This window comes from Eptatretus burgeri, chromosome 12, assembly GCF_056783735.1.
Source record: "Eptatretus burgeri isolate ZD-2024b chromosome 12, Ebu_testis_v1, whole genome shotgun sequence".
NCBI classification, from domain to species: domain Eukaryota; kingdom Metazoa; phylum Chordata; class Myxini; order Myxiniformes; family Myxinidae; genus Eptatretus; species Eptatretus burgeri.
Genome location: NC_140972.1, coordinates 93,921,293 through 93,939,341, shown reverse-complemented (window position 1 = coordinate 93,939,341; position 18,049 = coordinate 93,921,293). Strand labels below are relative to the sequence as shown.

The 18,049-nt window shown below is 38.6% G+C and overlaps 2 protein-coding genes across 2 annotated transcripts in view; one reads left to right on the top strand and one right to left on the bottom strand.

The window, feature by feature from the left end:
- Positions 1 to 18,049, bottom strand: part of LOC147016159 (Kv channel-interacting protein 4-like) — a 484,774-nt gene that overhangs the window by 374,129 nt on the left and 92,596 nt on the right. The gene's annotated exons all lie outside the window — the stretch shown is intronic.
- On the top strand, positions 12,158 to 13,308 carry LOC147016160 (uncharacterized). The gene is made up of 3 exons (XM_085849171.1): positions 12,158 to 12,538; positions 12,635 to 12,829; positions 12,926 to 13,308. The coding sequence occupies exons 1-3, from the start codon at positions 12,446 to 12,448 to the stop codon at positions 13,214 to 13,216; spliced, it is 579 nt and encodes a 192-aa protein (XP_085705297.1). The 5' UTR covers positions 12,158 to 12,445; the 3' UTR covers positions 13,217 to 13,308.

Sequence of the window (18,049 nt, the reverse complement as noted above, 5' to 3'; positions counted from 1 at the left end):
AGCTTTTTTATGATTTTGGCAGCCATTTTGAAAAAGCGTTCTCACATGGTGAAATACTTAACTGAAAATTAGAAGACAAGTTGAAAGTGATTCATTGTAATGTCCTTGAACAAATAAAAGTGAAAAATCAAAGTTGGCAAAATTCTTGAAGTAGGTGACAACTGCTGCCTGACTATAACCTTTACAATCTTGAATGTTTTTTATTTCAATTCAATTATATACTTGAACAGTCGAACTACTTGCACATGTTAAATCATGTGGTGTGGTAAGGCTAAGTAATAAAAAAATACCAGTTGATCGTCCAGGTTTTTTTTTTAAAGGAAGGAGGCCCTTTTTATTCCATTATTATTATTATTTTTTAATGGCTGCCGGCTTTTAGTACCCAACACACCAGTTTTTTTTTTACCTCCACATCCCCACTTCCCCCCAACCCCCCTCCCCCCCAAAATAAAATTACATGAGTCATAAAATAGACATGCCAGTTTTCTACCCCCAAACAAATGTGACGTGGGTTATATACCTGACACGTCACTGACACACTCACGAAGTGTATTACAAATACAATCCACAGTTCTTAACAAATATGTAATAAATGTATGGAGATACACAAAATACTCCACACTTGGTGCATATCAAGATGATTGGCGATGCCATCTTTCGACATTGATCTGCACTCGACAATTAACATTTAATACACAGATTTCGATTTGTGGGATGTGGACTGCATCACGGATGCACGTGCAGGGATTGATGGAAATGCTGCATTGATGCACCGAGTTCATTTCAATTTTGCACAGTGCATTGAACTGTGCATTTCTCATGAGGGACAACACATTGAACATGTCATGTAATGGCAATAAACCATTTATAATGTATATTCGCCAATGTTTCCAGACTTTATGGCCACCCTGTATTTGTGTAACATTTTATTATTACTCCTGTTATTATGTATTACTGTTGTTGCTGTAACTGGCAGGGTACTGTGGAAGAAAAATAATTATATTCATGTACTCTCAATTATAATTGTTGCTGGTGCTTTATAAATTTAATTTTTATGCTACAAGTCAAATTGCCTGTCAGTTATGTTTCCCTTTACCCAAGTCTTTTGACCTAAATATTGATAAAAAGGAATGTCTTACTCTGAAACAAGGTGATCTGGTTGATAACACTGTGACTTTTGCCATGATTATGTCATTCTCTTTCACCCAGTGAACACGTATTGCAGTTTGAGTTATTTTGCCTAATGCTTATCAGACCCCTCCACTCCCTTCAAAGTATATATATATATATATATATATATATATATATATATATATATATATATATAAAAATGTAAGCTTAGTTTAGTGCAAATCATTGGGATGTTTACATCTCAGTGCTTTGGACTCCGTGGTACCGTGAATAAATGTTCTCTGATCAAATGTACTTTTCGTTGCGGACAGTGAATTAATTGTTCATTACAAATTGAGTAATAGGATTTACACCAAGTCGGTTAATAGAACAAATAAAGGCAAAATTCGACAACAAATTGATGCCGTGAAATCGGATGTACTAAATCCCTGGAGGCAGTCCATGGTCCGGAGGGACGGTGAATGCCAACGAGATGCTATCCCTGACGGTGGGCCTGTTCTTAACGGGTAACGTACATCGACAAAGGAAAGTACATGTCAGAGAGTTTTTATTGATAGGCCTGAGAGGATCTTGCGGTTCGAGACCGCTTAAGCCTTCGGGGCTGAACAGAGATCAGGGATCTCTCCACGGGAAGCTCGAGTCTTCGACGTACCTTGAGCGAGTTTGGTACTCGGCTCACTGTGCCGTACTGGGTATAGCAGAGGCATTGGGGAAAAAGCCAATCCCCTCTGGCCAAAGGGAGGGGGGTTGGAATACCACCTCTGCAAAGAGAGGGGTTCAAGACCCAGCTCGCTGTGTAGTGTGATTGTTATGTGTTATGTGGATTGAGGTTATGAAGTGCATATTTCATGGTATTTGTGACGTGGGGTTTGAAATATGGGAAATGCTGTTGGAAAGAGTGATGAGATGGGTATACCGAAGCAACGTGCCCCAGGCCACGGAGAGGGACATGCGCAAGATATATGTTCGATAAATTCGGACCTAATTCTGTGAGAGACGTTGCAAATTGGTGCGTTTGGACTATGAACAGTAAATTGCCTTTTCCTGAGAATGGTACTTTTGATCGTGATTGTTTGAATCACCTGAGGAAAGTTCTGGAGGGAAAAGGAAAGGACAAGAAGGCCTCGAGGCACGTACATTGGGGAGCGCACATGGATTGGATGGAGGAGTGTTGAGACAGGGACGGAAAGACACGGCTGTTAAACTTGAAGGGTCAGCTGGACCAGATGACCATGCAGATGCCTGTAAGACTTGAAAATAAATCAAAGAGAAAACAGCGAGCTGCCACTGTCAAGTTCGAGGATGATGGAGAGGAGTCAGATAGGTGGCCCGAGCCCATTCCAGACATAGTTCCAACGGTACCATCGCTCGAGGAAGAAGAACTGGGCGCAGCAGGAGATGATGATACAGGGCAGGAAGAGCATCAACGAGGAGCCAGAAGAGGAGTACCAAAAGAGGAGATTACGGAGAGTGTAGAGAGGAAGGGAGTGCAGACACAACGCAAAGAGAGGGCTCCTCTTGGTGACAGGGTCAGAGTGCAGACCCGATCCAGAAAGGCCACGTTGGAGGCTGCGAAGGAAGAAAATGAAGAGGCACTGTTAGGTACATTCCCATTGCGAGATTACCCGGGCACCAGAGGTGTGCAAGCAATATATCGGCCATGGGGTTCCGAGTTAAGGACCATTGCAAAAGAGATGCAGAAAGTACGAGAGGATCTGCAAAGTTTATCAGCAGTTTATCGCTCATGCATTTATCAGCGGGTTGGCAGCAAAATTGCAGAACAAGGTCAAGCGAGTGTGTATTGGCTGGGAATCTAATAATGTGAAGGATCTGATGCCCTATATAACCCATTGCAGTTCATTGATCGAACAGCATCATGATGAGACGAAGGCTAAACTGAGTTTCGAACAAGGTAAACGAACAAGGAGAATGGGCAAGTGGGAGAACGAATAAGTGTTATGAATGTTTGTTGAGTTACCTGTTTGCTCATTGGACTCACTGGAAGTTTGCTTGCTGTGAAACTGTTGCATTGTATTGTGTGGAGGTGTTACGGATTCGTAAATCCTATAGTTTTGCATCGAGTTACCTCTTTGGACGGATTTGTTAATGCTTTGTGATTGGAAAGGTTGAGTTTTGTGTTAAGGACGCAAGTTGAGAGTTCCAACCTGGAACTCTTGTATGTTCGTATTCATATCAGATTTGTATGCGCACTGATTTGCATTGATCTGCATGTGGTACGAAGTGAGTGTTGAAGTGGAACGTGTGCGAGTCCAATAGATTTCACTGGAATAAAATGTGCTCCATTGTGGATTGTGACCTGTGAAGCTGATGGGAATGCATTGGTTCGGAAAATGGAGATAAGGACTGGTCATCACCATAGACTGTGAAGACTCTGGATGAAGTGAAGTGCACGCGCCGATTCCAGAGCAAAACGATGACGACTGGCTCCGCACACGCTGTTGATTCAGAGTGCGGGGCGGATGTCGTTGAGAGCGTTTTGGGATCGGATTGAGAGGTGTGTGACTGTGTGTGTGAATTCAATCCTGGTGAAAATCTGAATTAGAAGCGATTGTGAGCTCGATAAGGAACTGAAGATTACTGGACGATGTCATACATGAATGTCTTGTTATAAATGATATTGCTAAAACTGAAGAAACTTCAGGCAGGGAGTTAAAACAGCCTGTCTGTTTGTGGTTTGGTTATTGGCTCATGATGAGACCACTGTGGCTTGGGGCCACGCAAGGTGCTGATAAAAACCAAGGTCACAAATCTCTCTGAAGGGGCCAAAACTGAACTGGAAGGAAAAATGTGTGTTTCCTGCCTTGGATAGATGCTGAAGCAAGTGTTGAAGTTGTATTTAAAAGCCATAGGGATTTTGGATAAATTGTGAAATAACAATTGTGAATGTGGAATATATTCCGAACGTGAAGTCCATTTCGGAGGATCGCTATCGCCGGCATTATGAGACAAAAAAAATCCTCTAATTACTCAGCCCGGCAAGGTGTGGTCTCACAAGCAGCTGTTAGTACTGCTAGAAGAGATTTATGAGTAATGAACTCCCCATTCAATTCATATGCAGATTCAAAGAGGAGGGGGGGGGATAATGCCCCAGAGAGAAAAAATGGCCCAAAATGCGAGTGCCGTCGTCATAAAAATAAAAAAAAACTCGCGTCTCCCAAGTGTGTGTGTGTGTGTGTATGTGTGTGTGTGTGTGTGTGTGTGTGTGTGTGTGTGTGTGTGTGTGTGTGTGTGTGTGTGTGTGTGTGTGTGTGTGTTTCACCCACGGCACAATTGGGAGGGTGGGGACTACTGTGTTGAAATGCACATGCGTGTGATAAATGTTTCCAAAATTTTGATTTGAATCGTAACCATTGTGCTTAAAATGTGATCAAAACGTAGAAATGTGATTTGGAATGATTTGACAAGTGATTTGTAAATTAATTGTGTTTGATTTTGGTACCTTGGGATGAATGAGGATTTATAACCTTCCACCAGCACTCCGGCAGAGAGTGATCAAGTAATTATCCCTCGGATGGACGTTAAACTAGGCATGCTGTCTTCATTAGTCTGTGAATGTTATGTTGATGGCTCTTTGTCTGAGTCCTCCGTAGACAAGTGCGGACTGGCTGTCTGGTGCTCTTTGAACACACAGTCGTGCAAGCCTTATCACAAGAACACTCCTTGGCACATTTGTCTGCCAAGGTCAGCTGCCGGCACAAATATCAGAAAGCAAAAAAACCCCATCTCTGGTGGTTTTATTTGTGCCTCTATTTGTCTAATTAATTCATGAATCATTTGATTTGATTAAAAAATATATTTTTATTGTCACAATGATAGACCATAAAGCTGTTTAAGCGAGATTGGATAAATAATGCACTCAAAAGGTGGAGTTTTTAATGGCCATCAGGAGTAGCCAATCAGGAGAAAGAGGGACCAGTTGGGAGCTAACAGCAGGTATCATGTCATGATGCTAACAGTAGTTCAAATCTCCCATACCTCCCCCACAACAATGATAAACATTATTTGGGTAAAAGATTGGGAAGGTTCTACCAAGAAAGCTACATGTGTGGACGGAGTGTTTTGAGCTGCAATTTAAATGCTATTCGCTTGATGACAAATTTGACAAATGATTTGACAATTTTTGTACACCTGTTTAAAAACAGAGGTTTAAAGTGTATTTGTTTTGATAAAGGAATGGATTTGTATTTAAAAGGTCAGAGGATGTGATTAGTTGGTGATCACAGTATGTGTGTTGGTTATATTGCAGCATGTTGCTGTTTTGGTGATGAGAGAAGTGGATAAGAAAAGGACAATGTCAGAGATTTAAAATGTTGCTGGAATTCCGAATAGTGATGAAAGAGGTTGGTTACACATTATTTTTCCGAGATATTTCAGCTCCATTGACCATGAATGAAATGGATGCTCATTAGATTGATGAAACAATATTAGCATTTGGTATAAATAAACTGTTTGGAGATATTTTGTATTTCTTAACCATACAGTTCAAGTTTTGTTCCCAAATGGACGCTCTGCAGCCAAAGGGTGGTGTGCAGCTCGACAACTCGATGTCAGGATGGCCGAGCGGCGTGGCACTCTTACTACGGGGAAGTTCGCACAGCTGAGAGCCCGAGAAAGACTTCCAAAAGAATCACTCTGTGATGACATTGATAGTCATGCTACTTGTTAATTAGTGTAATTATAACAACCTAGTTTTGATTTACCAGTGTGCTTTGACCTGTATGTTAATGATGGGATACTCTTATGGTCAATGGGACCAACAAGTGATACTAATGATAATGTTTGCATGCACCGGGTTTGTTGTCACATGCATAAACATGGGGAACAGTTAGTAACTAATGGAAGTCGTGTGCGGTAACTTAGTTAATTCCTTTCAGACTCCCGCTCATTAAAAAAAAAGGAAAAGGTAACTCATTGAGAACACCGGAGGCACATGATTTTTGTGTTCATTGTGTCTTTTTCTCCATGACAATTCATTACGGTATTCGAACCATCATGTTTCTTTTGGTTATAATTAATATCAACTTTTGTATTGAGATTATAAATTGAGAATCCTTTTATCATATCAATCTCATAATCCTAATTTAAATATATTGGGGTCTTCAAGTGACAGAGTATTCTCCCTATCTTTTTCCTAACTTCTTCTTGAATGGATCGAAATTTGCAGAGTAATTAGAGTCCATATCTTTAAACCAGTAACTTGGGACACATGTGAATGATTGCAAGTTATCAATAACCTTACTGTGATATAACCAGTGATTGATCGATATATTGTCAATCACTGTAGCTATGGACCTTGTTAATCTGTTAATTGAGGGTAGGAAAAGGATACTAAGAATTGAATCGAGATAATATATTTTAAGTTGAGGTACTTACAAAATATTGAAAGAGGGTCTCTGTTATTAAATTGATCGACAGATGGGTCAATATTACATATTAGGAATCATAAGTTAACTGCAAGGGAAAATCAAGATATGAGAGAAAGCAGCATGGTATTTACATAACCATAATGCAAAATGACTGGAAGAATGGCGAGACCAACAGCAATCGTGAAATCAATTAATGGAATGAGGAATTGTCCCATGTATTGTAACTGTATTGCTCTCACTGATTAGTAGCTGGTACTGGCCTGACTGTAATTCAAGTAAAATACCTCTACAATTTGTAGAAAGACAAACAAACTATAAACCAGAATTATGCAGAGTACAGAAAGCATGACCATGTGAAATGAATGTTAAATCGGTCAGAATGTAATAATTATATTATTGAAAAGAGTGCAATGATGCTTCAAGCCAATTTAAATATTACCTGTTTTATCTGTCTTCTGATTAATTGGACAGGTGCGTGATATTTGATTTAGTGGTACTAAATTGTACGTTACTTAAGTAAGTTGAGGTATTTCTAACACTGACTTGACCATCTTTCACCAGTACAGAAGTGCTAAGTTAGCTGGAAATAAATAAATAAATAATGGCAGTTGCTCTGGAACTGCATGTGAATGAAACTGTGAATTGTTTAGCAGATATGAATGTTAAAATGATTACAAATGTTAAAATGGTAACTGTGCAAAATCGAATCGCTTTGGATTCGGGACTTGAAAGAAGTAGCTAACTTTCATAATTATTGTACAGATGATGGAATATTTTTCTTCACTCGAAGGAATTTTCTTTTTGAAGGATGGTGATGTAGGTGTATATATATATATATATATATATATATATATATATATATATATATATATATATATATATATATATATATATATATATATATATATATATATATATATATATATATATATATATATATATATATATATATATATATATATATGTCTTATCTTATCAGGAAATGTAAGTTTAGTTTAGTGCAAATCATGGGGATGTTCACATCTCAGTGCTTTGGACTCCATGGTACCACGAATAAATGTTCTCTGATCAAATGTATTTTTCGATGTGGACAGTGAATTAATTGTTTATTACAAATTGAGTAATAGGATTTATAACAAGTCGGTTAATAGAACAAATAAAGGCAAAATTCCACAACAGTACCCATCCGACGGGCAATCTTGTTCCAAGCATGCAACACGTTTTTCTGACACATACCTTTATTTGGGCAGTGTATAGACAACTGACAGCTCTGTGTAGACAAAAATAAAGAAACTGGGTTATGGGCATGAAGCAAAAACATACCCACTGTTGAAATTCAAAATACCTCATTGGACTGGAAGACTGTACTGTAAATGGTGGAGTCATGTAATACCCTCCCACACCTGGAGGGGGTGCTATATGATACACATTTACATAGAGAACTTGCATCCCCTTCCTCTCCCCCCCCCCCCCCCAAAGAACACCGGCAAAGATTAAAACACCCCCATACATTAATTGGGGTCGTGCTGTGCTGATCCTCTGCAGCAAGTCTAGATGGAATCAGCCCAGAACTGTAGGTGTAGTAGCACGACAAACACAAAAACACTGGTCCATGAATTATATAGTTAGGATAAGGGAATAAAGGGGGAAGTGATTGTGAATTTAACGTTCCATCTTTTTTTTAATCTACTTTTAACATTGTTCTGAATAAACGGCAACAGGAACAACACAGGCATGACAGGCCGAATGGCCTTCTTATGTGCCAAAGTTCCTTGTGTATCTTTGTGTAACGTTAAGAATGGGAAGAAATGGGGAGAAAAGGACAGAGAGTTGGGGGTGAGGGAGCATGGAGTTGGAAGAGGCAGATTGAGATGTTGGGAAAAGGAGGGGGGGCAGGAATTGAGTACTTGGGGTTTCTGGCAATTGAAGACTTGAAGAAGAAAGGGGGAGGGAGCACAGAGTTTGGGTGTGGTGGTAAGGTGGGGGGCAGAGAAAGGACAGAGTTTGGAGAGGGGGTTGAGGAATTGGGATTGTGTGTGTGTGTGTGTGTGTTTTGAAAGGGGGGGTGGGGACCTGAAGGCAGATTTTACATAATGGAGAATTTCCATAAGTCCCAGATAATCCTGTTGGGTCTTTTGGGTCCTTGGGGTCTTCTGGATCCCGTTGGGTCTTTTCAATTCTTTTGGTCTTTGGGGTCTTTTTGGTGTTTGGTGTATTTTCGATCTTTAAGGGCCTTCGGGGTCTTTTGTGTCTTTTGTGCCTTCGGGTCTTTGGGTATTTAGGGTAACTTGGGATCTTTTGTGTCCTCGGGGTACTTCAGGTTAAGTATTTCAGGGTACAATTGTGGGTGATGTCAGGTCAGCTGTCCAAAGAAATGGGTGAAGGGCAGATATACATATATAATCACATAACATGCTCCATTGCATATCGAGATGTTATAACTCCTGGGGCTTCTGGCTCACCCTGGAAATTGGTACAAACAAATCTTGTATAAACGGATAAAACCATGTCCTGTGACTTACAGCTCACCCGAATCATCACTCAATATTTCGCCACAACCCCTTCGCCCCGTGGTACAATACTACAGTAACCTTAACACCAAAACGAGAAACACCCAGTAACCTAAAAACACTAACCATCTACCACTAACTCAACAGAGAAATATGCAGTCAAACTAGAATCTCAGATGTAGGCAAGTGAATACAATATTCCTCCTCCCACTTTTTTCCCTCCTCCTTCCTACCTCCCCCCACCATCCACTTTGACCCCCGTGAAATCAAAAGAAAGATGACAAATAAATGTTTACTTGCTTTTATTTTCCTTTTACAATGTTTACCATGCCTACATCATACCATGGCATCACCCAGTACCATGTTAATATCATAACATGGCATCACCCAGAACCATAGGCCTGGTGTTGGCTGAATGGTTAGACGTCTGCCTTAAGATCCTCGGGTCTTGAGTTCAAGTCACTATCAGGCCATTGAATTAACATCAGGAAGGGTTGACTCAACCTGTCATCCTTCTGAGGTTTGCAAAATGAGTACCAGCATGCGAGCACAGCTGCGTCCCCAAAAAATGATGCAGCCAAGCAACCATAGGCTGCATATGAAAAAATCAATAAAACCCAGTACCATGCCTCCATCATACCACGGCATCACCCTTTACCATGCCTCCATAATACCACGGCATCACCCTTTACCAGGCCTCCATAATACCACGGCATCACCCTTTACCATGCCTCAATCATACCATGGCATCACTCAGTACCATGGCATCACCCTTTACCATGCCTACATCATACCACGGCATCACCTTTTACCATGCCTATATCATACCACGGCATCACCCTTTACCATGCCTACATCATACCATGGAATTACCTTTTACCATGCCTACATCATACCACGGCATCACCCTTTACCATACCTCCACCATACCATGGCATCACTCAGTACCATGCCTCCATCATACCATGGCATCACTCAGTACCATGTCTCCATCATACCATGGTATCACTCAGTACCATGCCTCCATCATACCATGGCATCACTCAGTACCAAGGCATCACCCTTTACCATGCCTACATCATACCATGGCATCACCCTTTACCATGCCTCCATCATACCATGGCATCACTCAGTACCATGGCATCACCCTTTACCATGCCTCCATCATACCATGGCATCACTCAGTACCATGGCATCACCCTTTACCATGCCTACATCATACCACGGCATCACCCTGTACCATGCCTACATCATACCACGGCATCACCCTTTACCATACCTACATCACACCACGGCATCACCCTTTACCATGCCTACATCACACCACGGCATCACCCTTTACCATGCCTACATCACACCACGGCATCACCCTTTACCATGCCTACATCATACCACAGCATCACCCTTTACCATTCATCCATCATACCATGGCATCACCCTTTACCATGACTACATCATACCACGGCTTCACCCAGTTACATGCCTACATCATACCACGGCATCATCCAGTGCTATGCCGACATCATACCATGGCATCACTCAGTACCATGCCCACATCACACCAGGGCATCACCCATTACCATGCCTCATGGCATCACCCAGTACCATGCCTACATCATACCATGGTATCACCCTTTACCATGCCTACATCATACCATGGTATCACCTGTTACCATGCCTCATGGCATCACCCAGTACCATGCCTAAATTATACCATGGTATCACCCAGTACCATGCCTACATCATATCATGGTATCACCCTTTACCATGCCGACATCATACCATGGCATCACTCAGTACCATGCGCACATCTTACCATGGCATAACCCATTACCATGCCTCATGGCATCACCCAGTACCATGCCTACATCATACCACGGTATCACTCGGTACCATGCCTACATCATACCATGGTATCACCCTTTACCATGCCTACATCATACCACGGCATTACCCAGTACCATGCCTACATCATACCACGGCATCACCCATTACCATGCCTACATCATACCACGGCATCACCCAGTACCATGCCTGCATCATACCACGGCATCACCCAGTACCATGCCTACATCCTACCATGGCATTACCCAGTACCATGCCTATATCATACCATGGTATCACTCAGTACCATGCCTACATCATACCATGGCATTACCCAGTTCCATGCCTACATCATACCACGGTATCACTCAGTACCATGCCTACATAATACCACGGCATTACCCAGTACCATGCCTCCATCATACCATGGCATCACCCATTACCATGCCTACATCATACCACGGCATCACCCAGCAACATGCCAACATCATACCACGACATCACCCAGTTACATGCCTACATCATACCACGGCATCATCCAGTGCTATGCCTACATCATACCATGGCAACAAAACCATTACCATTACCCCATTACCATGTCAGTAGGGTAAGAATACTGATTCTGGCTCACTTTTCCCCATGTAAATGAATGGGGGATTTTCAGCGATTCCCTTTTTTTTTCCTCAAAAATAAACCCCCTTTTTATCCCAAGGTATATTTATTTGTCTCCCCTTTTAACTTGGAGGTTGAACCTCATTGAATTGAACACCTGGGGGTTGAACAGCTCACTCATTGAACCTATAAAGATTTGTTCATTCTCAAATTCCTTCAATAGTTTAATTTTCTTTGCACAATAATCCCCATCTAAAATATTGACAAACAAAACATTTGAATCTTTATATTTTTTAAGATACCCCTTTTATGCCATTACGAAATGATAAACTTCTCTTAATGCTCTTGTTTGACCACCTCCTGAGCCACAGGTTATTTTTTTGTTAAGCCCCGCCCACTTTTGCTAAGCTCCACCCACTTTCTGTGAGGTATTTTTTCTAAGCCCCGCCCACTTTTCTTTAAGCCCCGCCCACTTTTGCTAAGCTCCGCCCACTTTTCATAAGGTATTTTTCTAAGCCACGCCCACTTTTCTAAGCCCCGCCCACTTCGCTAAGCTCCGCCCACTTTTCATGAGGTATTTTCTAAGCCACGCCCACTTTTCTAAGCCCCGCCCACTTTGCTAAGCTCCGCCCACTTTTCGTAAGGTATTTTTTTCTAAGCCACGCCCACTTTTCCTAAGACCCGCCCACTTTTGCTAAGCTCCGCCCACTTTTCATAAGGTTTTTTTCTAAGCCACGCCCACTTTTCCTAAGCCCCGCCTACTTTTGCTAAGCCCCGCCCACTCTTACATCATTTCCAGTTCATCTCTGACTCACAAAGAAATCACTAGAAAATTACAGGATGTTATGGTTTTGAAAAATTTCCCAATGAAGGCTTGCCTAGGCTTGCCCAGGGAATTTCCAAAGGAAACCACACCCACCAGTCTTTCTCTATAAAAGCTTCAAGCCTAGGCTCCATTTTAAACATTTGTTTTTGCTAGCAATGGTGTGCTGTGTGCTTGCCTGGAGCTCTCTGTCTTGTATGGAACTAAACCTTCAAGTTGATGAACTGGATTCAAACCTCTTATCTGTTGAGGTAAGATTTTTATTTTCCTATTTTCAAACTTTGATTGAAGCATACTCATTTAATAATTAAATAACTTAATTAATACATTATTATTTTCTCTCACAGGAAATTGTGTCTGAAATACGAAATGAAAATACTGCTTTTGCTACAACTTGGGGCGAAATTGTTGACTTGGTTGAAGACCTTGTGAGCGACCAAGACCTTGAGTGGGATGACTTTGGTGTTCCTTGGAACTCTCTGTCTTGTATGGAACTAAACCTTCAAGTTGATGAACTAGATTCAAACCTCTTATCTGTTGAGGTAAGATTTTTATTTTCCTATTTTCAAACTTTGATTGAAGCATACTCATTTAATAATTAAATAACTTAATTAATACATTATTATTTTCTCTCACAGGAAATTGTGTCTGAAATACGAAATGAAAATACTGCTTTTGCTACAACTTGGGGCGAAATTGTTGGCTTGGTTGAAGACCTTATGAGCGACCAAGACCCACAGAACGAGTTCGTCCTTGATGACCCAACCAAAGAGTTATACCTTGGAGACCAGCAAAATCCTGAAAAAGAGTTTTACAGCAATAGTACTCATTGTGAGTTATCAAGACAATACCCACTGAACAAGTTATACGTTGATGAGCCAGAATACAAGTTTTACCTTGGAGACTCACAAATTTTGAAAAATCAGTAAATGAGTTCTGCCTTGATGGTTTAAATAACTACCTTGGAGACTCAGGAAAAGGGTTCTGCCAAGATGGTTCTAAATATGGGAACTACCTTGGAGACTCACAAATTTTGAAAAAAATCAGTAAATGAGTTCTGCCTTGATGGTTTAAATAACTACCTTGGAGACTTGGAAAGTTGGGGTTATTTTGAAGACTTGAAATGCTACCACTCTTTGGGATTTAAACCTATCAAGAAAGTTCTTACTCCCTCTTTCTATGTCATCAAACCTGAAAGCCTTAAAAGACAGAATTGGAAGAAGAGAAAAAAAAAAACGTAAAATATATATATATATATATATATATATATATATATATATATATATATATATATATATATATATATATATATATATATATATATATATATATATATATAAATATATATATATATATACATATACATATATATGTATATATATATATATATATATATATATATATATATAGGTGGAAATCTCATGTTGAAAAAGACTGTGTTGGGTGAGGATTGAGTTGGGGTTGAGATTTTGAATGTGAGGGTTGGGACACACACACACATACACATCAACAAACAAAAGTTAAGCCTTGACTATTCAGTTGAGGATTCTGTGTTTGGGGTTCACAGATGTAAGAACGTCCACCCCTTGACACACATTATATACTGTTATACACCTCGGACTTGGCCCTCGAGTGTCCACAACGGTGTATAGTAGGAGGGAGTGAAGCGCCAACCTATTGCTCCCATTGCACACACACACACACAAACAAAAGTTAAGCCTTGACTATTCAGTTGAGGATTCTGTGTTTGGGGTTCACAGATGTAAGAACGTCCACCCCTTGACACACATTATATACTGTTATACACCTCGGACTTGGCCCTCGAGTGTCCACAAAGGTGTATTATCTGCTTAGTTTTGTCTTTTGTAATTCCTGTGAATAAAATGAACCTAAAATCTCTTCCCCTTCCAAATCATATATTTTATAAGTCCAAGGAACTGTATCTATTACATCAACAATTTTAAAAAGTTCTTTCGTCCATCGTTCAGTAAAACCCTTTTCAAAATGAGATTTCCACCTATATATTCTTACGATATCACCAACTTTGAACTTAGGTTTTCTGACATTAATCTCTTTTTCATATTTTAATTTTGTAAATGTTTCTGATGGTTTCATATTTGTTGACGTGTGAATCGTGTCATTATACTTATCCACAATATCCTGAATAAAAGATGACCATTGTTGTGAACCGAGTTGTGTGAATTTTTTATATAGTCTCTCTTTTAAGGTACGATTAAAACGTTCAACAACAACTGCCTTCCCTTCATTAAAGGTACTGTATAATGTAATACTGTTATTTTTTAGAAAATTCATAAATGTCTTGTTATAAAACTCTCTACCCTCATCAGTCCACAATTTTTTAGGTTTTCTCTTACTTTTATTAAATATCTGTTGAAAAGCTAACATAAGAGTATTACCTGTTTTGTTTTTTAAAGGGACAACCCACGCATATCTACTCCTCAAATCAATAACGGTTAAAGCATACTTGTACCCCTTATCATTATTGAGTTCAATCAAATCAGCAGACCAGATATAATCAACTTCCTTGGAATAAACTTTCCTTCTCTGAAACTTTGTGAATATTGGTTTATGTAATTCATCAGCTAATTGCTCTTCAGTCTTAATGGCATCATTAGAGCCTATAAGTTTTTTGAATTTCCAAGTCCAAGTTTCAATTTAGCACTAATCATCTTCTTCACGATGAACCTATCAACTTTTTCTCTCAAGGTTGGATTTTGTATCAGAGACAAATTATACAACATTTCTCTATCGGCTTCATGCTTTTCTTCCAACGTTGTGGTATTCCCATAATCAATATCGTGTCTCATGCACACTTCATCATCTCTATTGATTGGTTTACTCCAGGATTTAGGATTGTCTGCCTCATCTAATCTTTTATCCAAGTTTGTGCCTGGACCACAGAAAGAATACCCTGGAAGATGTAATTCCCCTGGTATTCCAGTAGTTGTAAATTTACTTCCTGATAAAAACTTTTGTATATCTCCTCCGAGTTTGTGTTTGGAGATAAATTGATTTTTTTTTTGAACCACACACCGAACATATACCTTTTTGTATAACCCTGTTATTTTTACTTTTAATATATGAAATATTTTTAGTATTAGTTTTCTTTTTACATTTGAGACAATAACTCATTTATTTATGAGAAAAATTCCTGCAGAGTGCAAAAACCTTTTTAGTTTCCAACATGCACATTTGAATCTTAATTTTTAAAACATAAAGAATCCTAAGAAATGCCTTCACTCTCTCCTCCATTTATTTAAGAAAAAACTTGAATTAAAATGAATAGCTTGACGATGCCAATAGTTTTGTCGAAAGTATTGCAAATAGACTTGTTAATTCTTTGTATTCCTCCTCGGTGGGTTGAGTTATTTTCTGTAATACCTCTATTCTTTTTTGAATCTCACTGGTTTCCATACTATAATATTTATTTATTCTCTCTCTTTCCTCCTTCTCTTTCTTCTCCCTCTCCTCCTTCTCCTTTTCCTCCTCTTCCCTCTCTTCTTCAACTCCTTCCTCATCCCTTACTATCCTTGAATCGTTTACACTCCATAGAATATTATACATATATTCATCAGGATTTCTTGTTATTCCTGAATCCAAAATAATTTTTTTTACAACAGGAAACCAATAAAATTTCTTTTGAATTTCTAAAAGAGCCTTACCTTTTCTTAACCTTATAATTTTTTCATTATTTAACATTCTAATTAAATCTAAAGTTGTCGGTTTATCAACATCAGCATAATGCCAATCTTTTATTGAAAATACCTCATTCTTATGTTGTAGAACATATTTATTAAAATACCGAATACCCTTTTCTTGAAGGTATGCTTGGACACAGAAATGATAATTTTCTTGAAGCCTTCTTGCTGTCATTTATGTATTAGAAATATATGTTAGAATAATATTATGGCACGAAACACCTCCCCATCTTCCCATAGTTAAATCATTTTGTATTTCCTTACCTATTATTTATAATCCTGTTTTTTCTGTTTTCATGAGATAAACAAGGGCAAAACCATTATTATATTTACCCTTATTAAATTCTTTTATTTGTTGTTTACTAATCGTGGCTCCACAAAACTCATTCTCGATACCAAGTGCATAATATTCTTCCTTACGAGACTGATTTAATTGTTCCAGGTCTTCGAGGTTAATTTTAAATGACCAATTATACCCTAAATCATTCATATCATACCCCCATTGTTCTATTCTCATACAAACGATACGCCCTTCTTTATAAAAAATTATTTTAATTCGAACTGTGAATTCTGTATGACCTGGAGATAATATCAACACTTCTGTATCTTTGGAATACACAGACGTTTTATTTAAGTATATATATTGTGATAAATCGCTTAATCTCACCAACTCATTCGCGTCAGTCGGGCTTGGATAATTTTTTAATTTATAAGCATTTTTCATGTTAATATTTTTGTTTATATTATATTTATGTCGTTCAGCCTGTGCCTTTGTATAATAATTTGATAAATCAATATCCAGTTCTTGAGATACACCAAAGATAGAACCATCTTTACCAACATAAGTCATTTATATTAGATTAAAAATAATATCATAAAATTTTTTATTTTTGTTGAGTTGAAATAACACATATAGACATAATTGACCACAACACTTGGAATTTAATTCTTGGACTTGAAATGTTTGATAAACACCATTCTGTAAGAATTTTATGACTTCAACAGGTGGTGGAAGACCAAAACTATCAAAATAATATTTGTCTTGACTATTAAAAATACAAACCCAATGAGAACCGTTCCCATCATTATCTTCTAAGTTCATAATAATATTCTTTGTATGTTTCGGCACATTTGTTAATTCATCTCTCATACAAATAACCACATTATGAATTTTTATTTTCTTACAATATTTGGCAAGTTGTAAATTTGATGTTGTATTCTTTCCAAATTCTTTCAACCACTCATCAATGCTCATTTATTTATTAGAAAGATATAATCCATTACCTCTTTTCGTTAATTTTACACCTGCTTGTGCTATAGAAGAAAGCATATCTCCAACTAACAATCTCGCTTTATCAGGCAGACCTTCAAGTTTTTCAGCAAAATCTACAATTACACCACTTCCACTAATTTGTTTCTCCAACTCTTTGTTATGTCTTTCCAATTCTTTTGAGCCTGGAGTTGAGCCTTCCTTTCGTTGGCAGTTTTCACCGCTGTTGAAATACCACCCGTCAATGCTCCAACCGCACTTAAACCAGCAAATAAAGGAATTAGAAATGGGAGAAATCCTCCACTCGTCTCTCTTATTGAATATTTTTTCAACATTGGTTTTGTCATTTTAATTTTAAGTGAGCCAGTGTCATTCAAGATTTTAACCTGTTCTCTTGTGAGCAAAACATCAATTCTTACTGCTCCTTTTCTCTGAATTGTATTAACGTTAATCGTACAAGGCTTTTGATTTTGAACACAAGATGATAGTTTATGAAGATTGATTTGATTAACATATACCCCAGTTGGTACTTTGCCAATCATTTATTTAACAAAAAATTATGTGAGACTAATCATCACACCATTATCTGTATTAATCTGCAATTCTGTTTCTTCCAAAAGCAAACAATATGTATCAACTTCTTCACTCTCTTCTCTTTCAATGTATAGGGAAGTATCCACTCGATTAGACTTTATAGTTTCCTTTTGAGCGCTCAGGTCAAACGCATAGATTGTATACAAACTTTTAAATGCTGTCATATCCAAAATAGGTTC

Excerpts from the sequence above, each read along its gene's own strand:
- LOC147016160 (XM_085849171.1), top strand. The coding sequence starts at position 12,446 with ATGGTGTGCTGTGTGCTTGCCTGGAGCTCTCTGTCTTGTATGGAACTA. Across the intron at positions 12,539-12,634 it reads CAAACCTCTTATCTGTTGAG|GAAATTGTGTCTGAAATACG; the intron begins GTAAGATTTTTA and ends TTTCTCTCACAG. Across the intron at positions 12,830-12,925 it reads CAAACCTCTTATCTGTTGAG|GAAATTGTGTCTGAAATACG; the intron begins GTAAGATTTTTA and ends TTTCTCTCACAG.